This window comes from Antechinus flavipes, chromosome 5, assembly GCF_016432865.1.
Source record: "Antechinus flavipes isolate AdamAnt ecotype Samford, QLD, Australia chromosome 5, AdamAnt_v2, whole genome shotgun sequence".
Lineage (NCBI taxonomy): Eukaryota > Metazoa > Chordata > Mammalia > Dasyuromorphia > Dasyuridae > Antechinus > Antechinus flavipes.
In genome coordinates, this window is record NC_067402.1 from 50,093,431 (window position 1) to 50,120,474 (window position 27,044).

A 27,044-nucleotide genomic window follows, 5' to 3' on the forward strand; every position below is an offset into this window, starting at 1 on the left:
GCTATCTTATCTCTTTACTCACCTGTCTACCATCTTAGTTCAGGACTTCATTATTTGTCATTTCTATTATTTCAGCAGCCTCCTAACTGGGCTCCCTACCTCAAATCTCTCCTCATTTTATTTCATTCTCTGCTATCAAAGTGATCATCTTACACAATCTGATCATGTCACTAGTCTTCTGAACTACAGTGGCTCCTCAGTCTTTAAATTGTTTATAACCTTTATAAGATTAGTTTATTGTGATCAGGGCTGTACCACTAGCACTGATCACAGTACATACAACATCATAGGACATTAATAAATTTTTATGGTTGATTCCAAGATTTAAAACCATGCTAATGTCATTGTACTTTGTAGTCTAATTTTAAAAAAATTAGTGATTTATGTATGGCAGGTTTATAAAGAAGGAAATGGCAAACTGCTCCAGTACCTTTACCAAGAAAATCTCAAATGGGGTCATGAAAAGTAAGACATGATTGAAAATAACTGAACTTCAATAATACTTATATATTCTATAACTTACAATAATGCTCACTACATATAAAACACTGTATTTAAGACCTAACATCATGCATTGAGAAGTGAATATTTCTCACAATATCCTCCAATAATTTTGGATAAATGGGAACATATTACAAGGTTGGAATTCCAAGTTAAGAAATGTTGCCAGCCACTGCTCTGATCATCATTTATAAGAATGTCAGTTGGTTATGATGAATTTTAGAATTATATGTGACCTAGTGCCTGTAGAGGATCTGAATTTTCCATTTTACCTATTGCCTATTTTTTCTACCTACTTGCTCATTCATGTGAGTATCCTAGACATATTTTAAAAAATTGTTGGAGAGAGAGCAGTCAGAATAGGGATGCAAGTTCAGGCAAAGTAAATTTGTAAAGTACTTAATACTAATAAAAATAGTAATAGATAACATTTATACAGCCTTTTATAAAACACTTCAAAAATATTATCTCATTTTAAGTGAGATTATCTCATTTAAAAATATCAACTCACATAATAGACCTTGGATGTAGGTGCTATTATAGCAGTATCTTTATTTTACAAATAAAGAAACTGAGACTGAGAGCATGCTATTAAGTATCTAAATCAGTATTTGAATTCAGCTCAAGTCCAGCACTCCATCCTCTATACCACCTACAAGTGAGCAATTAAGATTATGACTCCAGAAATATAAATGGGAAGTCTTTAATCAAGTGATAAAAGAAGGAACTAGGGTCCTAATTGGGCATCAATCTCAGAATTTCATATAAAATGTAGATTGGATTGAACTATGTTCAAGATCCCTTACTTCTCTAATGTTTTCAGATACTATGGACCTCAGCCTTAATAACAATACTGAGCAAATATGAACAACTTATCGTGTTATATTCATTTAGGAAAGTACATGTATGTTTCAGAATATTTTGAGTTAGAAACTAATGCTAATTTTATTAAGCAATGCTGTTCATTAAACAATATATAAGATACTAATATGTAATATATAATATCAATATATCACATTATATATTGTTATATATAATATGATAAGATACTAATATATAATGATATTAAACAATATATAATAATGATATAACAATATATAATAAAGCAATGAATACTGCTTATTAAACAATTAAACAATAAGCAATTGGATGCTAGCTTGATGCTATTGTACCTTTCTAGGGTGATCTTTTATTACTTTCCTCTCATGCTTCAATCAAATGGGTCATTCCTCTGTCTCTTAAATATGTATTATCTTCTTATACATTTTTATTTTTGCTCAGCCTAGTTACTTTGCTAGAAATTCCCTCCTTCTTCTTTTCCTTTTGAATTTTTATTCATTCTTTAAAATCCAATTTAAACATAAATTCTACCAGGAAGGGTTTCCGGATCCTCCCTCCTCTGTTGATAATATTAAATGAGATAATATTTGCAAAGTGCTTAGCACAATGTCTGTAACATAGAATATACAGAATAAATAAATTTCTCTTTCCGTTTTCTTCCCCTTCATGTATTATATAACACTTTGCATCTGTATCTCATCCCATTTCTGAGTCGTGGTCTCCTCATTTGCCAGGGACTGTGTCCTATTAGCAGTTTATAGCTTTCCCAATTCCTAGCATGTTGTTCTACATAAAATTGGCATTTTAAAAATGTTTATAGTATTGTAAATATCTTTAACATATATATGGGTGTCCGAAAAAATCTTAAATGCCCACAACCTATGATTTCAGTGGTATGAGCTACTAGTGAGGAACTTCTCAAATGGAGATGGACCATTATGTGGTCTACAATTTACATTCTTAGAGAATTGCTTAGGACACTGACAGTGATGGGTCACTGGAACATATTAGATGTACAATACACAGTAGTAAATGACCATTGTAATCAAGTGTTCGATAAATCCAGAAATGCAAGCTTTTGATTTAAGAACTCTCCATTCGACAAAAATTGTTGGGAAAACTGGAGAGCAGTTTGGCAGAAATTAGTTGGACCAACATCTCATATTGTATACAAAAGAAAGGTCAAAACAGATAAATGACTTAGACATAAAGGGTGATTTCATGGGTAAATTCAGGGTGATGTTATAGGTAAATTCAGGGAACATATAAAATTTGCTTATTGGGTCTATGATTAAGAGAAAAGTTTATGACCAAAGTGATATAGTCAGCATGTGCCTCAGGTCTTTTTGACTATGGTAATCTAGTTAACATTCAAGACAAATAGTTTCATGTTATTTGGAAAAAATATACAATTTGTGCATTTAAAAAAACTTGATGGTTATCATCTTTTGAAAATTATTTATTTTATATTTGTTTTAATTTCATTGAGTTTAATATTTAATTTTCTAAATGTAATTTTCTTTTCTAAGTATTTGCAAAAGTCAAAAAATTTAAAAATAAGGTAGCATCTTTATATTTCAATACTAAATGTTAAAAATACAAAAACAAATAATAAGATAAATCTATTTTCCACTTCTGATGTTTTGATTTTTAATTGTCTATTTTGGGGGGAGGTAAGATAAAACAATTTTTTTAATGTTAAAAATTATAAGGAAATGTTCCCAAAGTTTTCATGCCTATAACTCACAGGGACTCATTCAATCCTATTAACAGCATTTCCCACTCTAAAATTTCATGATTCTATGAAAATAACTTTTTGAAATCTGAGATGAAAGCAGTCATTTTAATAAGTCACCACCAGGGGGTAGTAAATGAATATATGAGTTGCTTCCTTCCTGGTGTTCTACTGACAACCTGTTCTAAAAGCTGGTGTATCATTGCACCACCCATATCTGGGGCATTACAGAACAATCTTTTATCTCTGGAATATGTGTTCCTGCAATTTCTATGTGAAAAAGCACCCAAACCTTAAGATTTCCCACTTTATTTTCTGTGCCTTGTGACTACAAATAGAATAACAAAATTATCTTTATGTCATTCTGTTCTTGGTTACTTACAAGAGTTAGACCAGCATAATCCCTCTGCCAGAGACAGCATGTACCATAATTTAGTGCTTAATAACTTCTCACAAAAAGCATTTTCTCTAGAACTTCTTGATCTGACTGACAGTCTAGAAGATGCCACAAATTGTGACAGGGTATGAGTGAAACAATTTTATTCCAAATTCCTATCTAATAAAATCCAAGCCAAAGTATTTCTAACTGTACATTGCTATGAGCATACAACTAAGCTGCAAATTATGAAAAGATGTCTGTGCCTAGAAAAGTTTTCATTTTATTTTTTGCATAATTCTGTGATTCTACAGATGAAACTCAAAACAAATGCAGATTCTTTGCTTGGAGGTCTTAAATAGCTGACCACTAAGAGATTAAATGACACATGCAAAGTCATACAGCCATTATAGAGCAGAGGTAGAATCTAGGTTTTCCTGCTTCCAGACTGTTTTATGATGGCTCTCCATAGCATCTCCTTCTGCAGCCACTTGTTCATAGAACTTTAGTTTTTGAGCTGAAAAACTTCCAATTACAAATTGGTATCAACTCTGGTTTATATTTTACTCAGTACTATTGGGTCTCAAAGGGATCTTAGAAATTATTTAGTTTAATCTTATTAAGATAAGGAAATTGAGGACAAAGAAGATCAAGTTAGTGCTTGAGTTGGAGCTCAAAGTTCAGTTGACTTTTTTCCAGAAAGCATTTTCTTGCCATGATGGTTATAAGCTAAGAAGTAGGCCACTGGGAAAAGGCATATACTACACTGTATAAAGATTTAGGGTAACAACCATCATGAATCTAGTATGGGCTAGGGTTAATCTGCCTAGAAGCATAAGTTTCAAATAAATGAACTTCTATCTGTCGTCTACTTCCAAATACAAGATCATTGAATTATACATCAATGAATAACTGCTAGATGTTTTAGAGAGACCTAATAAAATGGATAGAGTTTTGAAATTAGGAGCACCTTAGTTCTAGTCCCATTTCTGACTGGCTGTATGGCTGAAAAGAAAATGTTGGGGAATTTAAGAGGGGAATTTAAGATATCCAATCTTGTGAATAGAAAGATTGAAGAATATATATATGTTTCAGCACCACATGGGACCTTTACAAAAAACAGACCATGTGTTAGAACATAGAAGTATTATAAGTATATATTGAAGACTTAACTAAATGCCTCATTTACAGATTAAAATGAAATAAAATAACAAATATATAATAATAATTTATATAAATAAAAATAAATAACAAATACAAAATCTAAATAGAAACTGAATAAGTAGGTTAAAAAACAAATCATAGAAACACTAGGTATGTGGAAAGATATAATGAAGATAATGATAATGACATAATGATAGAGACAACATATCAGAATTTCCAGGTCAAAATTAAAATAGTCCTCAGAAGAAAAATTATATTCCTATAGTATAAACTCCTTGAGGGTAGGACTTGCTGTGTTTTTACTTCTACATTCCCAGCATCCAGCTGAATTTCAATCAATTTTGCTGAATTGATTTTTAAGAAAAGGAAGACTTGATTCATCCCAGATCTGCAATTAGACCTTATCCTGCTACAATTCACAATGGGCCAGAATAACCATAATATCACAGACAGAACATTAAAAAGTGCTGAAGAAAAAGCATAATTTGGTGATTTATGTAACTTACTGGAGTCCATGGCATGTTGAAAGGGCAACAAATGAATCAGGATATCCTCTAATGTGACCATGGTAGTAACAATGTTCTCCTCCCTGCAAGTGGAAATAGAGAAGATAAAAATTTGGCCATCATAGGAGACAAAGTAGCATCATTTCACATAGATTCTTCCCAGAAGATCATTTCCATTCTCATAGATCTAAAACCACAATTACTAGGAAGGAAGGGAAAGAGGGAGGGATGAAGAGAAGAAAGGAGGGAAGGAGAAAGAAAGGGAAGGAGGGGAAAAAGGGAATGAGGGAGATAGGGAAGAAGGGAGGGATAAAGGAAAGAAGGGAAGGAGGGAGGGAAGAAGGAGGGGAGGGAAGGAAAAAAGAGGGAGGGAAGAAGGAGAGACGAAGAGAGAGAAGGAGGGAGAGAAAGAAGGAAGAAGGGAAGAAGGGAGAGATAAGAGAGAGTAGAGAGAGAGAATGAAGGAAGGAGGGAGGAAGGAAGAAGAAGAAAGTATATTAGTCTCATACAGACATTAAAAATAGCATAACTGACAAATTCTCAAAGTAAGTCAAAACCAAAAGGCAGGTCAGTGTGCAATCAAATCAAAGGACTGAGAAATATAAGCTGACTTAGCTGTCTTATCATCTAAGTGATGCTGGTAAAAGAGAGACATGGAAAGAAACCCAAGCAGTTTTTGAATAAGGAAAGATGATCTCATTTACTTATTTCCCCACTAGCTAGGGACTCCTCATGAATGAATGAGCAAGGCAGAGCAGTGAATTTACCTTATCTTCCTGAGTGAAAGTGATTGTGAATTAGGATTTTCACATAAATTAAGCAAAAACAGAAAATAAAAAAACAAAGTATGTGTTTGTTCCCCCTTTGTAGAGCCTAAAAATGGTCTGATAAGGCAAATTCCTTTCAGCAGAGTAAACAATTGCCAACAAGTCATGATTTCAAATCAAAGGGATCCAAAAAGTGCCCTTTACTCAAAATCTCCCCTTTCTTCCCTCCCCAGCCCTTTTTTCCTGCTATGGCAGTCTAAAACCCCATTGTCCCAGAAGGAGTATGACAAAGTTCATAGATCCTAGTGTCAAAGACAGGAGGACCCAAGTTCAAATTCTGCCTCCGATACATCCTAGTTCTGTGACTCTTCACAAGTTACTTAATTTCTTGGTACTCCACACAACTCTAAGACTGTAAATTGCGGAGACAGTAGCCATCTGATTTGGTGGAGAAATTTCCTCCTGGAAGCTCCCTATACCACATGAAATCATGGTTCCTGTTCCCATTTCATGGCTCCTATCTTTACTTTCCCAATCTCTCTGCTTCCTCTCCATCAGCCTTCTCATCCTCAGAGATGCTTTTCCTGTGGCCTTTCTTCAGATGGGTGAGTACCTACCCTCCATTTCCTGAGATGGATCACTTCAATGATCACTTCAAGCCTGCCTCTATTCAGGCTTCAGGATGGCTCTCCATAGCATTTCCCTCCCCTATTTTTCCATTTCTTCCTCCCCTATTCCCTCCTTGACCTCCCTCTTTCCAGTTGCCTCTTATGTATCAACTAGTCAGTTAATATAGCACTCATTGCATAGCAGACAATATAATAAGGTTGTCTTTCCCATTTCAATGCAATCTCCTTAAGGGTGGGGACTGTCTTTATTTGCTTGTAGTTATATCATCAGCACTTACCATGTACCCAATAAATGCTTATTATTTCTATCTATTTATCTATCATCTTGTCGGTTTATATTTGTCTATCTTTCTATCTTTATCTACCTATCTCAAAAACATTTTATTTTCTAAATTTATTTATAGACAGTTTTCAACATCTATTTCTGTAAGACTATGTTCTAAATTTGTCTCCTCTCATCTCTCCTCCCCAAGAAAGCAAGCAATCCAATATAGGTTAAATATGTGAAGTCCTTTTAAAATTATTTCCATATTCACTGTTGTACAAAAAATCATATAAATGAGGGGGGCAAACATGAGAAAGAAAAAAACAAACAAAAAATGAAAATACTATGCTTTGATCCTCATTCAATCTCCGTTTCTCTCTCTTGATGAGGATGGCATTTTCCAACCTAAGTCTATTGGAATTGTCTTGAATCACTGCATTATTAAGAAAAGAGGCATTTGATTTTTAAATATTTCTGCAAGATAGCAAGCTAAAAGAGATTATATATATATGTATGGTGTGTATACATACATATATATGAATCAATTTAATGCAATATTTTTTTATCTAAGGGCACATTAAGGGAATGGCAGTTTTTACTAAGGGCAAAGGCAAGGCAGTGAGGAAAGAAATAGCTGGGGAAGGAAAAATAAGTAATTTTGAAGAATAAGACACCATGTAAAAATAGCAGGTGTGGAAAAAGATATCATCATGGGTAACTCCGGGTAGCTGAGGGGAGCAGGCAGATACTGAGTCCTTCAAGGGAATAAAGAGATAGAGGTACAGAAAGAAAAGATGCAGAAAAGAAGTGCTATCTGGGAATGATCTACTCTTTGTGAGCTCAATCTTTTCAGAGTTTGAGAAGGAAGATTAAATAAAAAAGAATAATCCTGGTCTAATTTGGGGACAGAGACACCAATAAGAGTTCCAGCAGGTTATTTAAAGCAAGACTAAGTTCTTTATAAGATTATCTTTTTTTCTGTATTTTTGAGGCAGGTCTCCTTGGTGAACATTGAACTAATTTGATAGTGGTGGCAGGAGGAAAAACTGTGAGAAGATGAATATGAGAGATCTTGCAAAGAGGATATAAGAGATCAGAGACAAGGATATAGAGAGAATATAGTTTTGAACATTGTAGATTGAATTAGTGGAGTTACCAGTGACACGAAAAGGAAGAGTAGATTTAACAAGAAAAATAATAAACTCAGTTTTAGATATATTGCATTTGGAGTAATAGCAGGGCATTCAGGTAGAGGTATGTCATAGGCCAGACCTTCTTAAACTTTCTTCACTCCCAATCTCTTTTCATTCAAGAAATTTTTACATGACTCTAGGTATAAAAGCATATAAAATAGATGTACAAATCAAACATTTACTGATAAGAAATCATAAAAAATTATTTTAAAACAATTCTTTGTATACATATAATTTTACCATTTATTAAAGATGAAAGCAAATTTCATACCCATGAAATGGATGTGCTTGTTTGTTTTACTATAAAGAATTAAATCTTGACAGAATATTTGATACTGTAGGATGTAGAGCATTCAAAAACTTTTTTATTATTGTCTTTTTTGGTGACTCTTTCATTCATTTATATGAGCCTATATGGAGTCACAACCCATAGTTTAAAAAGCTTTGTTATGGGCTACTGGTGGCTTGGATCTGGAATAAGGAACAGAAGTTAGAGCTAGGTAAGTAGATTAGAGTCACTTTAACCCAGAGAGTAGTGGAAAACATGAGAATGAGTGGAATTAAGCTCAACAAGCACTAATTAAACACCTGTTATCTGCCAAGCACTGACTTAGACACTAGAAGATACAAAGAAAAAAAAAAAGATCCTGCCTTCATGAAGTTTACATTCTATAGACTACCCAGGAAGAGAGCTTATTGGAAGAAAAGAAGATCAAAGATAGTACCTTTGGAAGATACTCAACTTTGAAGAATCAGGTAAAGATTTAGATGATAGTGAACAACAAGGTAGCAGTTAGAAAAGGAAAGAGAACCACGTCAATGTATTGGAAGTCAAAGAATTCAATGGGAGGGAGTAATCTGCAGTGTTAAATGCTAGGGAAGGTCTAGGGAAGATTTTTTAGGCTTAAGGAGACCTAAGCATATTCAAGAATGGAAGATGCTAGGGGCGAGGAGAAAGAATGAAGAGTGATCAAAGAAAGGAAATGAGAAGGAGAACGAGGACCTGAAAAGTATGGAAGGAAAGGGATTCATTGCATAAACAGAAAAATTAGCCTTAGTGAGTAGCAGAAATAGCTTGTTTTATGACCAAAGGGAAACCATGAGCACATTAATATGGATGAGTTTTTCAGCTCACTTAGCAAAGGAAAAGTTTCTTTGGAAATGGGATGCAATAATTTAAGGGAAAACCTTTTTGCTTGAGATGTTGTGATGGGTGGTCAGGCCAGCCAGGGTTCAGCATGTGGTATAGTGGAAAGACAGAGACACTGAGAAAAAAGTCAAGGAGGTTTTGCTGTTCAATCATTTCAGTTCTTTGTGACTTCATTTGGGGTTTTCTTAGCAAAGATACTGGAGTGGTTTGCCATTTCCTTCTTTAAACCATTTTACAGATGAGGAAACTGAGGGAAATAGGGTTAAGTGATTTGTTCAGGGTCATGAAGTTAATAAGTGTCTGAGGCTGAATTTGAACTCAGGATATGATTTTTCCTAGCTTCAGGTCTGGCACTCTATCCATTTTGTCATCTAATGGCCCAGGTAAAGAGGACATCCCAGTTTAACTTTTTCCATTTCACAATAGTGATGTCTTCATCTGACAAAAAACCAACACCAGGTTTTGGTATTATTTATCATTTTTATTTTTAAAATTTATCTTAATTTATTAATATCATAATATTGTATTATTTATGTTGTCCTGTGATTTAATTCTATCACCTACTTACCTCAGCAATAGGGCAGATTTCTACTTTCTTTCTGTTCCTGTAACATTTTATACAGGTAAAACTCAATCATATTTTTCTTTTAAGTTTCTTTATGGTCTTATAAAAAGGGTGTGATAATAATGTCATCACTCTCCTCAAGGCAAAGGCAGCACATTCTGATTTAGCTAAATTTAATAAAAAATAAACAGCTACTCTTTACTTACTCAATCTGATTTTAAAACATTAACTCAAAGGCACATAGTAGTATAAAGCAGATGAATACTTTGGAAGTATACTTTAAGGAAAAAATCTCACATGGGAAAAGGAGAGGGAGAAGGAAGAACGAGAAGATGGGAGGGAAAAAAAAAAAAACCTTTTCTTAATTTGTGCTTCTGCAAAACAGGAGCTATTCCAAAGAGAACATATGGTCAGGGCACAATTGGCAATGAAGATCAACATTGCAAATGTAGTTCAGAGCTCAATATGGCTAAATTGTCAAGATTATCAAATGTTTTCATTACGCTCCCTAAGAACTCAAATAGCAGAATACAGCCCCCGTTAAAAGTGATCAATTTAGATGCTGCCAATTCAGAGGTCAGATAATCCATAGATGAGAGATCTATGTCTTATTCCTCTTTTGGTTTCACTGGTCTATCACTATAGTTCTTTTCAACAAAAAGGTATAAATAAATTCTCCTGTGATCTCTTTGGTTCTTGTTCACAAGGAAGGGAGCAAAGTTTAAAATTCAATTTAGCAAACATTTGCTAAGTGCCTATCACTTAATTTTGTGCCTGTAACACCATTTCCTCCCATTAGACTTATGGTTTTCATTATGCATTAAAACACTTCTTCTGAGGGCCCTGAACTGAGTGAAGAAGTCCAAACCAAAGATCTGAATGGTTTCTGGAAGCATGTCTAGTGCCCTCCAGATGGTGATGAGTCTGTGTTACCCTGGGTTCTCTTTATAATAGCCTTTATAGCATAAATTGGTTCCACCCCTAAAGATTGGGCAAAAATCATATTGATTTTTAGGGGTCAGGTTTTGACAAAATTGTCCTGAAAAACCTTCCTATTTGTTTATTATTTGTGCTGTTCTGAGATTTAATGCTATCACCATCTTATCTCATCAATAAGCTAGGCTTTTATTTCTTTTGTGTTACTATGAAATGTTATATAGGTAAAAATTCAATCACATTTTCCTTTTGAATTTCTTTATGGTCCTATAAGTAGGGTGTGATAAACTCTAAGGGTGAGAATGAGTTCATATTAATAGTGCATGCTAAGGACAACAAAAAAGGATTTACATTCTTCCAATTTTCACCCTAAAATCATCATCATCATCAATTTCTAGGAAACCCCAGTCTTCTCTAAGGCCATAACCCATCCTTTAGCTCAATCTGGCTAGGTCCCATGACATAAATTGGACCCATGACATGGAATAAACTCTTCAGAGGTAGAATAAAAATTTCCATTTGAAAATATTCTATAAAAAAGAAAAAGGAAAGGGTTTGTCTTCTAATAATAAGTTGACATAATATGAAACAATCACAAAGAGCATTATTTTTAAAAAAGAAAAGAAAAATACATATTTATGTGTGTGTATTTAAACAGTTCTTATATAAGTTTTAGTAAGATAATTATATGCAAATAAATGCAAAGATATAGAAAATATAGATAACTTGTTAAAAATAAAAATTCAACATGACTTCTTCGAAGGAATTTTGAAATATAACTAAGGACCCTTTGTCCCTAATGCAAATCTTTTTTTTTTCCAAAAAAAGACCTTGAAGGTAGTGAGGCAAGCAGTAAATAGCCATGGCTTTCACAAAGTCACCTCCAAACAATCATAATATAGCACTCCAAGGAATGAGTGAGCTTTGGTCTTATCAGAATTGGCTCAAAGAGGGAATAAACATACAAATTTGATTTCTCACACAGGAAAATAGGATGGAAGTGGATAAAAGAAATGGGAGAAGATAGAAAGGAAGGCAGATTGGAGAAGAAGCTAACTAGAAGAAAAAAGAACCAGAGGGCAAAATAGGCATTTGAAAAAATCCACTGATCACCTCAACCCAATATTCCAGTCACCTCTAACCAACTAGCAGGCTTAGGTCTTTATGCAGACACTTTAGCACAGATTAATTACCCTGTAGTAGCATAGGAGCAAAATGCTGCTGCTGCTATCAAAACATGGGGCTCCCTCCCAGGAAAACAAGATAGAGGGGAAACCTTCACAAAAATAGCGCAAGGTACAATTGAACCCTTTGCTGGGATGTCTGCAGACAGCTGTCATACAAACTATTGGTAAAAATGCAGCAACAGGAATAATGATCAACAACTTGCTAGAAAAAATGCTAATGAAGTTTGTAGAAGAATTATCCTGGGACTACACAAGGATGCTCCTTTAGAGGAGATCATAAGACACTGTGTCACAGTGGGCACAAATACCTTTTATACCCAGGCTATAATGCAGACTTTTCAAAATTGGAACATGGGAAGACAGAATCCCTTTTCCAGAGAGACTTGCCAATGCTTTCAATGTGGTAAAGTAGGGCATCTGAAAGCTCAATGTTGGTATAGAAGACAGGGTGAGAGAACAAAACCCCAAACCCCATGTCCAAAATGCAACCTGAGGCTTCCATTGGGCATCAGAATGTAGACTGATTCAGGGAAATGGGATGGAGGGCCCAGTCCCAGGGCCCCAGGCAAAAAACATTTGGAGCATGATGGCAGCCAATGCTACATTTAGAGAGTCTCTAGCAGTTCAGCACTCAGACATGACCAATTAGCCAAAAAGCAATCTGATGGGAGAAAGGGATTACAATTGGGGAAGAATAGAGTTGTATGTAGCTGGACAACTGAGATACCCCCTGGAGAGGTGAAATCTGTCCCTGTCAAGCCTATAGATCCTTTGCCTCCAGGGACAGTAGGCTTGATCATTTCACCTCCTGAGAGTACTTACAAAACAGTGTTCATCCATACACTGATGTGGGAAACTGGGGAATGTGTAGATAATATCCCAGTCACTAATACAGATAGACAATGTGTGACTTATCAACCAGTAGAAGTAGTAGCATCAGGTTTATTGATACAAAATCCTAATAAGCAATCTGGTGATAGTCGCCCAGATTCTGACTCCAAGCAACAAAATCCAGGAATATACTGGACAACAGCTGTGACAGCTGACCAACCTATGCTCAATATCTATGTAAATGGCATACTATTAGAAGGATTGATAGACACAGGTGCAGGTCGTACAGTCATTAGAGGTGCCAACGGCACAGTCACTGGCCAAAAATTAAGGCAGACACCTACATGTCTGGTGTAGGAGGATCAATAACAGCTGAAGTTAGTGCTACCCCTTTGAAATGGACATTTGAAGGTGAATCAGGAGCTTTTACTCTTTTTGTAGTTGAAAAAAATCCCCATCAATCTATGGGGAAGAGACATTTGTAAAATGTGATTACAGAAATCAGGATTACAAATGAGTAGGCAGGGCTGCCATTGAAGGCCTGCCAACACTCTCACCTGTTCCATTCAATGGAAGACTGATACACCCTTGTGGGTAGAACAGTGGTCCTTAGCGAGTTATAGAATCCAGGCTTCTCTAAGTCCCCTAAGTGGTCCCAAAAGAAAAATGTACTTTAAAAAAAATTATAAATTTGATAACCAAACACAATTGTTTGCCATAAAGCACGGAAAAAATGAGAAATGGTATTGTATTTGAAAGCATACATCTCTATTACATACCTATAACTTATTTTAAAAATATATAACAGATCTAACCTGGTAATTACAGATTTTCCTGCTATGTCTCCCCTTTATGCTTTCTTCACTTCCTTCAATCTATTTACTCTCTACTTCTCTTCAATACATTTTTAGGTCTACTTTGGCCTGTAGGCCTTTAACCTCATGACTGAAATACTTGTGAAGATAAAGAAATTTCAGAGAAGAATACTGAGCTTTTTAGGGATCTGAAAGATCAGAAATTAAGTTTCTGATATTATCTTCAAGACTACCAGGCAATACTTTGGTTTTTTATGAAAGGCTTTTTATTTGTTGGTTTATTTATTTTTTCATATTTAGCTTGTCCTGGAAAGCCTAGTTCCTAGAGGGAGTCACAAATAATTTTTCTTTCTTGAAGTTTCTAAAATTATATAAACAATTCACTTTGTTTTCATTCAAGCCTCAAAAGCATCTGAGATAAAAAAAAAAATTCAGAGTTCCAGATATGAAATTGAAAAAACACCAAGGAATTAGCAAAAAGGAAAAAAACAAATTTAAAAACCATAAGAAATCAATAAAAATACTTATGGCAGTCGATAAATTCCATACATGACGTATAGAATTCCTGCTGGAAAATGGAGCAAGACAGGATTAATTCTTATTTTCTGAGTACAGTGGATACCCAACACTTCATTCTGTGTTCCCAAAACTAAGGCAATGAAAAGATGCATCACATTTTCAATCATTTGACAAACATTTTTGAGAATGTTTATTAAAGGAAGCAATGTGTAAAAGGCTATTGGAGAAATGATTGAACAACAACAGTGTTCTATTAATGTTATATGATTTTTAAGAGAAGTTCGAATCCGCTTTTATAAATGACGCTCTCAGGCTCAGTTAAAGTAAAGGTAAAGTTTAATTATACAATGCACAGGATAGAATGCTTGCAATAACAACACATACAGCAAATAATACACAAGAGGCAAAGAATAATAAGGATTATGATTAGAATAGCAGAGAAAGAGAGGGAATACATTACTCAGTACGATCGAGGGAGCTTCAACTCTAATTGGACGGCTGGGAAGGCCCCGATATTTCAGCCTGTGAGTCTCGATTGGGAAAGTCCTAGCCAGATCGTCATCTCCATAGGTGAGGCTTCAAAGTGGAGAAAGCTTTGCCCACTCTTTATAGGGGTCCAAACAAAGAAGGCTTTGGGCCAAATGAAGACCTCATCTAAGACAAGGACGCACCAACTAGGGCTCCAGATGGTTATAACCAAATGTTGCATGATAAGGGGGCCAGTCCTTATCAACAGCAACAGTTCCAAGGAGTGGCGATTTCCTGGAATCATATAATTGGAGCTAAAACACCAGTGGTACATGCCTGTCTTATAGATTAAAAAGGAAAGAGTTGAAATATATGTTTGTATGGGTCAAGGAATGGTCAGGTTTTCATAGGAGAAGGAGTTAAAATATATGCTCTTGGGGTGAGAGAGTAGTCAAGTCCTCACAGGGGGAGTCACGTCCTTCCTCGATTGGGTTCTCATGGTTTACATGGGAATTAGGTTCATATGAGGAAAGTCACATCCTTACAATGATTTGAAATGAACTTACTACTAATAAGGAGATTTCTTATTCAAACAGCCACAGTCAAGTTCCTTCATTTCTCTGAGCTCATTGATATGAGGGGATTAGACTAGACAGCTGCTAAGGTCTCTCTCAGCTCTGAAACTAGGACCCCAACTCTCATTTGAAAGATAAGGAAATTGGACCTTAGAGAGCTTGAGTGGCTTTCTTAAGTTATACAAATAGTTATCAAAGGTAGAACTCGAACCCAGTCCCTCTGATCCAGAGTCAATATTCTTTCCACCACAGCAGCTTTGGGATCATCAGTTAAAGGAGTTCAAGTTTGAGATCTTTACGATAAGGCTTCATGCCTAAACTATTAAATGATAATATACAGGTATTATACTGAAACATTCTTTCCCTATTTCCTTTGCCAATGAAACTAAATAAAGTAACATTTTATAGTTGCAAGTGCCTATCTCATAGTTGTAAGTACCTTATAAACAAGCCTTTGGGGATACTTTTGTATTTATGTATTCTTGGACAGGAACTAAAACCTGATCAAGGTTAGTTCACTTACCACCTGTCTAACACTCAGCAAGACACTTACTTTCCTGGGTTTTAAGTTTTCTATAAGAAAATTGAATAGGGACACCTAGATGGCACAGTGGATGGAGCACCGACTCTGAAGTCAGGAGGACCTGAGTTCAAATGTGGCCTCAGACACTTAACACTTTCTAGCCGTGTGACCCTAGTCACTTAATTCCAATTGCCTCAGCAAAAAAAAAAAAAAAAAAAAAGAAAGAAAGAAAGAAAAGAAAACTGAAGAGATTGGGACAGATGACTTCTAAAATCCTTTCTTTAACTCTCAATCTATCATCTGATAAAGAGAGAATCAACTTTTGCAAATTCTGGTACATTGCAAATGAATCTGAGGATGTATTTTCCATCTCACTGGGCAGGGACACAGTCTATTTCCAAGTTTCTAATAATGCTTGAAAATGAAAAATTCTCTAATTCCTATGATCTCTACTTAAATTGCTATTCAAAGTTTCTGCAATGTGCCAGCAGTTTATAATGGTGACGGGCAATATATTGCTATATAACCATCTGCTAGATCTTATGTATTCAACACTTCCTTCCTACAAATATGTATGTATGTATGTGTGTTTATATATACACATATATACATACACATACATACACATAGTTTGAAATCTCAGAAAAAGCAGTTCTAGCCACTGAAACAAAATAATACAGTCTTGAATCAAGAAAAAAATAGTTCTTATTGGGGGTAGGAAAGAAAGGGACCCATCAGAACATGGTGTGAGGTAAATTCATTCAGACAAGGAAAGAGAAAAAGACAAATGACAATTAGAATCCAATTGACCTCACATTTTCTATTTTCTCTTGTCCTGCCCAAGGCTAGGATGAAGCATGGGGCTCGTGACGGTCACAGCTGGCTCAGTTCCCTGACACTGCTTGAAGCCTTCTTCCTTGGGAGAGACAAGGGAATGGCAGGGCAGAAGAGTCATGTGGAAAAACTAAATCAGTGAGTCTTGGCAGCAAAATGACCACAAGCAAAGAGCAGGTCAAAGGCCAGAATTTGGGTCAAAATCAGAATTCTTTAGCTCCCCGATACCAAGGAAGCTTACGCCCTTTTATGCATCTAAAATCCAGTGCTGCTGACCTCCTTGTTTCTCATAGAGTCAGACACACATCTTCTGACTGAGCATTTTCCCTGCTATTTCTTATATCTGGAGCTCCCCACTTCCTTCTCCCTGCTAGCATTCATCTTTCCTTCAAGTTTCCCATCTTCTGCAAGGAACCATTCCCTAGTCCTTCTTCTTAGTACCTTCTCTCTGCTATTACCTTTAAATTATCTCCTATTTATGTTGCTTTCACATAGTTATTTGCATATTGATTCCCCATTAGACTGGAAGTTTCTTGAGAACAGGGGTTGTTTTTTGCCTTTTTTGTTTATCCCTACTCCTTAAAGGCACAAAGTAGCTACTCAATAAATTGCTAATGGATTGACTGACTGGCTGACCAAGGATCAAGTTGCACAGATTCAATCCTGAGGTAGACAACAGAGGGTCAAATTTAGCATGGTCAGTCCTCCATCTTCCTCTGTATTTAGTGAAGACAGGTATCTCCTATCCCTGCTGTCTTTATAATTCTCACAGAAATTATCATCTCCAGGTGGTTAGGTAATAATTAACAAAAATGGTCAACTAGCAATACATCTCTGTGAAGTCCTACTGGAAGAAAGATCAAAGTTTTACTTCACAGACCATCACCATAACACCTCTGAAGTTATAAAAAGCAAGCTGATTTCTTGTTGGTTAGGATTTTAATCAATAACTACTGATGAAAAGATGAGTTTCCCTGTATTTCTTATTTCCATTGGGTAATATCTACCATTGAAAATGAAGTAGAATTACTCACACATCCTCATTCTTTAAGAGCTCTTGCTCTCAAGCATTTTGAAAAGTCTTGGAGATTGAATGTACTTTCAAAAAGTATCAACCACCAAAGTGGGATCAAAACTCTATCATAGCCAACAATTCTACATTTTCTTCGTCAATGTTCACTCTCATCTTTTTATAGGTGGTGAAGAGATTTTCACAAACAGCCCATGTGACTACATGGTCAAGACAGAGCCTTCTCTGGCGTAACTTGCCTTCATTTGGCTAAGAATTAATGATCCACGTCTCCTACAGCTTCATTTATAAATAAAATTTATGTATTTTGATATTAAGTCAAACAAATCCACTAAAAAGGCTTAAAACCATGTATTATTGTCTAAGATATTTGTTTCAGCTGCCAGTCACAAAAGACACATTAATTCCAATTGATGGTAGCAGCAGACAGTTAATACCACTTAACATATTTTTAGGCTCCCACAAAGTGTTACCTAACAACAAATGCATGAAACTACAACGTAAGAAGGTGTTTTTATAGTTCCGTGAAACAAAGATGGCCACCAGGGTAAAAGAATCAATATTGACCACATCCAAGGGCTTTAATGACAAATTCATGATATTATAGCTCCTTCCAGGAAACCACTGCTTTCTTATATTCTTTTTCAAAGGCTTTGACATTAAAAATATTCTTGAATATATAATATCTTTAACAGGATAAGCTGTGATATGGGGAATAGAGCACTGATTATGGATTTAGTGAATTTGAACTAAAATAATGACTACTTATTACATCTGTGACCTTAGACATGTCAACCATTCAGCACCTCAGTTTCCTTCCCTGTAAAATGAATAGTTGATTCTAAGACTTCTTTCAAGTCTAAATCTCTGGTATTATTTAAGGTTAAAGCTAATGTAAGTTCAGTATGTTACCAAGAATAAGTCTACATTTGAAGACTATTATCTATCAAGAGAATAAACACTAAAGATTAAGAGTTAAGTTGTCCAGAAAGTATATTCTGATAAACCCTATGAGGAACATGGACATTCATATTTATGTTTGTTCTGAAAAATAGATTTGGGAGTAAATTGTAGAAAAGGGCCTAATTTCAAGATAGAGATTTAGATGCAATATGGTATCATGGCTAAAGCACACATGTGGAATCTGAAAGACCTAGCTCTTGAATATTGCCTTTGACAGTTTGAGAGGCCTTTGACATAGCTATGACCATATAACTGTATGAACATATATATGCATATAGTTATAATAGTTTTCTCATCTTTAAAGTAGGGGTCATAATATCTAGAAAATCTAACCTTGCAGGAGGATTGTTATTAGACTCAAATGAAATAACATCCTTTCCTGGAAATATCATGTAAATTTCAATTATTAACTGCTTTCTCCCTTTTAGAGAAAAGTCCTAATATCATGGTTTGGAAGGGAGAAGTGAATTGGGAGGGCTTTTCCCCCTTCCAACAAGTTTTCTCTTACAAATAATAATCACCAGTGTTAACTACTTCTCATCTCCCTTCTACACCTATCATGTTATTATAGAAGTGAAGAAAGATGAAGCAATGTAAAAGGTTCTCAGTCTCCATCTGTTCAAAGCTGATGAATGGAAATACACCCCAAAGAGAATCAACTGGGAGAATCTCCCTACTGCTGCCACATTCTACCACCAAATATTGGAATCTCAAAAAACAAGCCAGCATTCAACAAGTTCTTTCCCTACTATCAAACTAACCAAGGGCTAAAAAGCCAGAGCTAGAAATATTTTTGGATTATTAGAATGAAAACTCCTTGAAAGAAAAGGATGTCTCGTTATAGTTTCATCCCCAGCACCTAATCCAGGGCCTGGCATATAGTTAAGAGTTTAATAAATGCTTGTCATTCATTCATTCATTAAGGTAGAAGTTGCACATGATCAAGATATGGAAACCATTTCTATCAATGTATTCAATGCAGTTCAGGAAGCTCTGGGCCAAAATGGGATAGACACCAAGAAATAAAGCTTTCCAATCTTGGTCATAAGGTTCCACAGTTGGACTTGATGAAAGATCATTTCAGGGACAGAAACTAAACAACAAAAAACTTAAAAAAAAAAAAAAAAAAAAAAACCTGGTTCCAGAGGCACATCTGTTATTTATTTTTCTTATCTTATAATGACTATATCAGGATAATTAGTGTCTCTAAACCCAAACAGTGCTGCAGCCCAGTAAAATATTTAGATTTTCTTCCTTAGCAGAGTCACTACAGCTCTTTGCAACTCACAAGGTCAAAAGCAGGAGCCTGGTAAAAGGCAGGAGTCAAAGATAAAAGAGACAGAATGGAAGAAAAGGAGGAAAAGGACTAAAATCCTACAATTTACTGTTTTAAAGGAGCAAGGATTTTTAGCAGTAAAAGTTTTGCAGACATTTCCCCATGAGGTTGACAACTGAGAATTCTGATTCTAATAATACTACTATTACAACAATTATCAATACTGAAAAGTTAAGGTATATATATTACCTTAAGGTTTACAAAGAGCTTTACATACATTGTCTTATTTGAAATTCTAGGACTGGATGAACTGCAAGGTTCCCTTATGGAAATCCATGATTATAAATTTTTTAAAATGTCCTTGCAAAAGGAATGGATGTGTGTGTGTGTGTGTGTGTGTGTGTGTGTGTGTGTGTATTTAAATCATAGATCACTGCAAAATCTAGGCATATAATTTAAGTTGGAATAAGTTATGGTTTGAGCATGTTCTGGGGAAAAAAAGCTTTTGAAGCAGAACATATGAGTATATTATTCAGCACATAACATGTAGTGGTCTTAACCATATGTGAGAACTTTGAATGCTTACATATTTCCTATGCCTGTTTGGTTGCTAAGTGAAGAGTAGATAGAATTCTGGATGTAAGTCAAAAAGACATTAGTTCAAATCCTACCTTATCTGTATGACCATGGACAAGTCCTCAGCCTCAGTTTATCAATCTGAAAAATGAGGTTTGTAATAGCACCAATCTTACAAGACTGATAATTCATGTAAAACCTTTGCAAGCCTTAAAGAACAATATAAAGGCTAACTTTTCTTTTCCTCCTTTTTCTTTCTTTTCTCTTCTTTCTTTTTCTTTTCCTCATTTTTTTTTTGTTTTTTAGAAGAGATAATATGGTACAGTGGACCTGGAATCAGGAATTCCTGAATTAGTGGTATGACCTTTGCAAGTCATTTAATCTCATTGTGCCTCAGTTTCCTCATCTATAAAATGAAGGGATAAGATCCAATTACCTCTGAGGTCCCTGTCAGATTTAATCCTTGCATATTTCTTGTTTATGTAATAGAGAAGTTGACTTCTTTGACTCCGATTTTTTTTCATTTGTAGATAATTTCTGAGGTCACTTCCAACTTTCTGATGTTATGTCTATATCTCTTCTACTATAATTTTATAGATGTGTCCCAGATTTGTGAGAAAGGAAGCATGCCAGAATCAATGCCCTAGTACAGATGATTATTATGTTTCCTTTACTACAGGACTTCAATCTCCATAAGGGAAGATATCTTGGACTATATGACCTTGGCAGTTCTCCCAGTAATTAGCCCAGTGCTAGCTTATAGAATAGGGTTGAATTGGATGGACTAAACATTTTCTCCAATCCTCATGACCTTTCAAACTTTTCCAAAATAAGGATTATGTGAAAGAGATAAAGACCCAGAGAAATGGCAAATGTGAAAAAAAATTTTTTTGGGAAGGACAAAGTTAGATAACAACCTGCAGAATTAATGATATGGAAAATTCCTACCAAGGGCAATATCCTCTATCACTTTCAGAAACTGGTTATTTCTAAAAGTGAGACATAACAAGAAAAGGAAATCTAAAACAAAATATATAAGGCAGTAACACAGAATTGATTCCAAAAAGGGAACAAATACTCTAGAAGCTTTAGTTCCATGAGGAGTACAGAGACTTTAAAAATTCTAAAAACTAAAAAAGACTAAAGAAACTAAAAAAAAGATAGAAAAACTGTGAATCAAAGAATAAAAGTTTAGACTGGAAAGTAAAGATAATAAAAAGAACAAAGAAAAGAAAACCTTTTTAGGAAAAGGCATAGAAGATGAAATTTGAAAAACTAACAAACAAAATAATTTGAAGGGGAAGAGAAGGGAGATTTTACTTGACTTCTTGGCTGGTTATTGTCCTTTGTTCTTGAAGAGGACCAAAATGACATCTCTTTGTTAGAGTTGAGTTAGTGTGGCTGATTGTGACTGATTAAACCGATACAAGCAAGGAATGATCTGACACAGGTCGAACACAAATAATCCTTAAAGGGGGGGTGGGGTGGGGAGGGGAGTGGCTTCTCTAGCTTTGTATATCTTGCATTTCTTCTGAGCTAATTCAATTCTGCTTTGTTCATAGAGCACAGTACCTCTGATGAGGGCACACCATAGTGTGCAATCCTGTGCCAGTATTTTCCATGATATAGAATCAATTCTAAAGTTCTTAAGAGAGACTTTGAGAGTGTCCTTGTATCTTTATCTGATCACCTTGTGAGTACTTGCCATATGTGAATTCTCCATAAAATAGTCTTTTTGGCAAGTATACATTTGGCATTCAAACAATATGTCCAGCCCAACAGAGTTGTGCTCTCTGCAGGAGAGTTGGAATGCTTGGCATTTCAGTTAGAGAAAGGACCTCAGTGTTTGCTATTTTATCCTGCCAGATAATCTTCAGAATCTTCCTAAGGCAATTCAAATGGAAGCAATTCAGTTTCCTGGTATGGCCCTGGTTTATTGTCCAACTTTCCCAAATACAACAATGAGATTAGCACAATGGTTCTGTAAATTTTCAGTTTGGTAGTCAGTCTAATACCTTTCTTCTCCCATACTTTGCTTTGGACCCTCCCAAACACTGAGTTAGTGCTGGCAATGCGGCTACCAATCTCATTATCAATGTGGACGACCCTGGAAAGTATACTGCTAAAATAAAAGAACTTATCCACAGCCTTCAAAGAGGGGTAAATTTAATCTAGATAAAAGGAAGAAATTTAAATTAAATAATAAGTTAAGCAAAACTCCCAAGCTAGAGAAAAGAATAACAAAAGGAAAGGAGATATTGAAAGAGGAGAATAGGATTACTTTAAAAATAGATGATGTTAAAATATCATTTTAAAGTATGATCCATGCCCCATTTCCCTTTCAAGTGATCTCTGAAATCTAAATTGTTTGAATTTTGAATACAATGAATATTAATAGATATAACCCACATAGACAAAACTTATTTAGGAAGTTCTCAATTTTAAGGAGTCTTGAGACCCCCTAAATGTTAATTATAATATACTTCTTTATAGGGATCCTGAGTTTGAGAAAGGCTGAACTAAAATAACTGAAGAGACAAAATACTCTGTTTGTAATAATAGAGAATGGGGGAGGGGGGAATCCTAATCTACACAAACCAAGAACATTTTTTTTTTTTTTTACTTTTGGATGCATTACATTGTTCTTCATGATGGAGGCAGTGTTGGGCTGTTGGGGACCTAGTTTCAAATTCTGGCTTTGCAATTGGTTATCTATGTGTTCCCTGGATTAATCATACCCTTTCTTCAGATCTCAGTTAATTCGTCTTTAAATAATAGGGTTCAACTAAGTGATTTCTAAGGTTCCTCTCAGCTTGAGTTTATGATCTTATGAAAAGTTCCAAATAAAAATCTGATCATTATAAGTAAAGCAAAGAACTCTATCAAGTAAGAATGTTGAGAATAAAGTTAATTAACCAAGGTTACCTAAAATGTCACGTGTCTTTATACAGTCCTGCAAAATAGTTTTCTTTAATTTTTTAAAAATTTCATCTTCCATTGATAAGTACAAGTATTACAAAAACATGAATAAAAGTGAGAAAAGTGAACAAAAAGATCAGAAATAGCTGTCAACAAGTCCATAAACTTATGTTATTTACTGACTATTAAATATAACACACACACAAATGTGTATACTAATTTTAACAAAGTCAGCTAGCTGGTGCCATAATGGATAGAATCCTGGGCTCTGAGTCAGGAAGGCTTATCTTCCTGAATTCAAGTCTGGTCTCAGACACTTATTAGCTGCATGAGCCTGGGCAAGTCACTTGATTCTGTCTGCCTCAGTTTCCTTATCTGCAAAATGATCTGGAGAAGGAAATGGCAAACCACTTCAGCATCTGTGCCAAGAAAACCCCAAAGGGGGGGCACAAAGAGCCAGACACAAATGAAATAACTGAATGACAATTTTAACACCTTAATGACCACATTATTCTATTTGTTTTCTAGGCCCTTCATTTGTTTCTTTTCTGAGTATCCAAAATGTCTTTGTTGTTGTTATTATTGTCTATAATTATACAGCTGTAGTCAGTGTGTACAGTATTCTTTTAATTTTGCTTTCTACAGCCAACTTTGCATCACTACAAAATGGTTTCAAAAGCATGTTGGCTCATCAGAATTTGATTCAATCAGCAAAGTCGGCATTGGTATCCTCCCATTTACACATTCTACTTGGTGGCTCCTAAGGCTCTGTCCTGGGATTTCCTCTCTTTTCCCTCCACATCATCTCACTTGGTGATCTCATCAAACTTCTATAGCTTCAATAATCATGAATCTAATTAATAGCTGAACCTCCACCTTCTCTTGTATTCTAAACCATCAGGCTCACAAGACTGATGCTTTTAAAGAGCAATAAATATGCTTTTGGATCTACTACAGTTTTAGATTTCTAGTAAGAATCAAAACAATCAGTTGGTCAACAACTATTTATGAGGAGCCTACTATATGCCAGATATTGTGCTAAGTACTGATGATACAAAAAAAAGACAAAAACGATCCCTGCTGTCAAGAAACTTCCATCTGGGTGGGGAAAACAACTTGTAAATTAGGAGATATTATAAAATATAGAGAGTAGATGGAAGATATTAGCAGCTGGGAGGGGAAACATTTTTCTACAAAAGTAGGAATTTGAGCTGAGTCCTGAGGATAGCCAGAGAGACTAAGAGGCAACAATTAGGAGGAAAGACAGGAAGAAGCTGTGTTGTGAAGAAATTTAAATGCCAGACATATGGCTTTATATTTGTCCTTAGAGGGAAGAGGGAGCCCCAGAGTGTTTGAGAGAGAAAACAAATTAGTCAGATCTGTGCTTTAGAAAAATTACTGACAGCTGAGTGGAGAGTGGATTGGAGCAGGAAAGAGATGTGAGGCAGAAAGATTAGTTACAAAGCTCTTTCAATAGCCAAGGTATTGAGGACCTGAACAAAGAGTAATGGTTTTGCAAGTGGAGAGAACAAAAGATCAGAACTAGAACTTATTAGAAAAAATTAGAAAAAAAAGTAGGGCTAGTAATCATTTATCTTAGACAAAGTCAAACTTAAAGATTTAATTAAGAGAGAAATCTATATTATATTTCAGCTGTACTAATATTGTTTTAGATGCATGTTTACATATGGGTAAATATATGCATATAAATGTATCTGAGTATATATAGAAATTATGTATATATATTGCTCTATGTATATGTATATATAGACATATGTATATTATGTGAATCTCTGGATGGGTGTGAATGTACATGTGTGAATATATATAGGTGGCCAAGTATGTATATATATGCATATATAAATATATCCATGCTTAATTACAACCTGCATGAGGGAAGTGGGAGGAATGACAGAAAGGAAAAAGAATAAAATTTTTAAAAAGTACATAGCAGAGAACAAAAGAACAACTTTCAAGAAAGCAAAGAAAAGATGGACACTCATGAACATAATTTCTTCTACTATATATGTCCTTTCCTGAACTGGAAATTTTTTGTTATATATTTTAAATCCTCCCTGATATTCTTCTAGGCACATAACAATGTTTTGTTTTCCTCTTCTGTCTTACTTTTTTCTATTCTGTTTATTTTCAAATTAACAGAAAAAAAAGAGGGAAGTTATTGAATCTACAGGAATTGATGAACCAAGTGAGATGGTAGAGAGGAAAAATAGAAGAAAGCCCAAGACAGATTCTTATGAACTATCAAAATAAGATGAAAGGGCACAGCAAAGAGCCTCAAAGTTCAAAGCATCCATTTCTGTCCCCGTTTGGAGATTTATTATTATACATTATCTCCCTTCTCACACTATATGGAATGGACAAATTGGCTTACCTGTAGTTCTTAACATGACACTCCTCCCATCTCTATTTTTCAGCACTGGCTTTCTCTATCTCCCTCTCCCTCATATCTGGAATGCTTTGCCTCTTCACCTTAATTTCTAAAAACTCCAAACTTCCTTCAAAGCAGAGATCATATACTACTTTCCACAGGCCTTTCTCTTATTTCCTCCCATCTCTTATGTTTTCCTGTTTCTCCCCCTTCAATTGTTTTGTATTTCTTTGTATATTTTTGGTATCTGATTTTATGTTTATAGGCATATTGTCTTCCTGGATAGAACTGTTCTGTCCTTTTCATATGCTCAGAATCTAGTACAATTCTGGAACATAATAGGCACTTAATAAATGTTTGCTGATTTATTGATTGAGTGATAAAATGTATACTGTGTCTTTAATAATTGACAAATGATTTTTAGGAATACACAAGCCATTTAATCTCCCAATTATAGTTTGGCTATGAATGAACATAAAAAAGAACTATCTATATGTATTTCAGAATTTCATATACATATTTCGGTATATACCCATTCAACATTTCAGAATTTTCAAAATATGCATAGTTAAAATATTAAATGTATTTTTTAAAAACACACCCAGTTCTCATTTTAAGTACTACCAATTGGACAATTTGTTCCAAATCAGGTACTTTTTTGATTAAAAAAAAAGGAAATAACATAAATGCCTGGTCTTTTATAATTACTGTAATAGTTCATTCTGACTTTTGTAGAATAGTAACAATCCAAGGGAATTTACAGAGTGCATCTATGGGAACAGTGATTTTGGATCATGGCCAAAAAATCACCAATTTTCTTTCTAAAATCTGATTTCTATGCACACATAAGCTATGTTAAAGCCTCAAGATCATGAACAAATGAATTAACCCTTTTAATGCATTATTAGTGAATAAGAGGCAAAGTGCAGTTGAATTGAAATATGAAAAGAAGGATGATATTTCAGAAGTAAGCTTGCATGAGTTGCCTTTGTCATGACAGATGCTAACAGAGCTCAGAGAAGATGCATGCTGGCAACAGCTGTCCCTCTTCCTTACCACCCCTTGCTCTAAGATACCTAACCTGTGTAAACTCATAATGGACCAATAGATGCTTTTTCAAGCCACAAGTTAAGACCACTTGCAATCTTAACAGGGTCACTTAGGGAGCTGATACATTATACATGATGATGGAATTAGATGAGTCCCAAGGGAAGGCAATTTTTACTTAATCCCCAAAGAATCATTTTCTCTAATGCAAAAGAGAATGAAAGCATGACATCTGAGGCCTTCTTGAAGCCACATTGATTTTAAGATAGTAAAGAAGCATATGTCTAGATGCGTCTGCCAGAAAAACAAAACAGAACTCATCAAGCTCCAAGAGGAGGATACAAAAGAAATGGAAGGATTTAGTTTAAAGAGTATGTTTAGGAGAAGCACATGGCAATAAATAACATTAGAAGCCTCCGGTTGATTAACTCAATTATTAGATTTATATAGCAGTTTTACTCAGGC

General features: G+C 35.0%; 1 protein-coding gene across 15 annotated transcripts in view; it reads right to left on the reverse strand.

Annotated features, from left to right (window-relative positions):
* Positions 1–27,044, reverse strand: part of ADAM22 (ADAM metallopeptidase domain 22) — a 276,790-nt gene that overhangs the window by 97,662 nt on the left and 152,084 nt on the right. For all 15 annotated transcript variants that reach the window (XM_051961404.1, XM_051961402.1, XM_051961417.1 and 12 more), the window contains one exon: positions 5,123–5,205. In XM_051961404.1, coding sequence (XP_051817364.1) covers positions 5,123–5,205 — 83 coding nt within the window. The remainder of the gene's footprint in view (positions 1–5,122; positions 5,206–27,044) is intronic.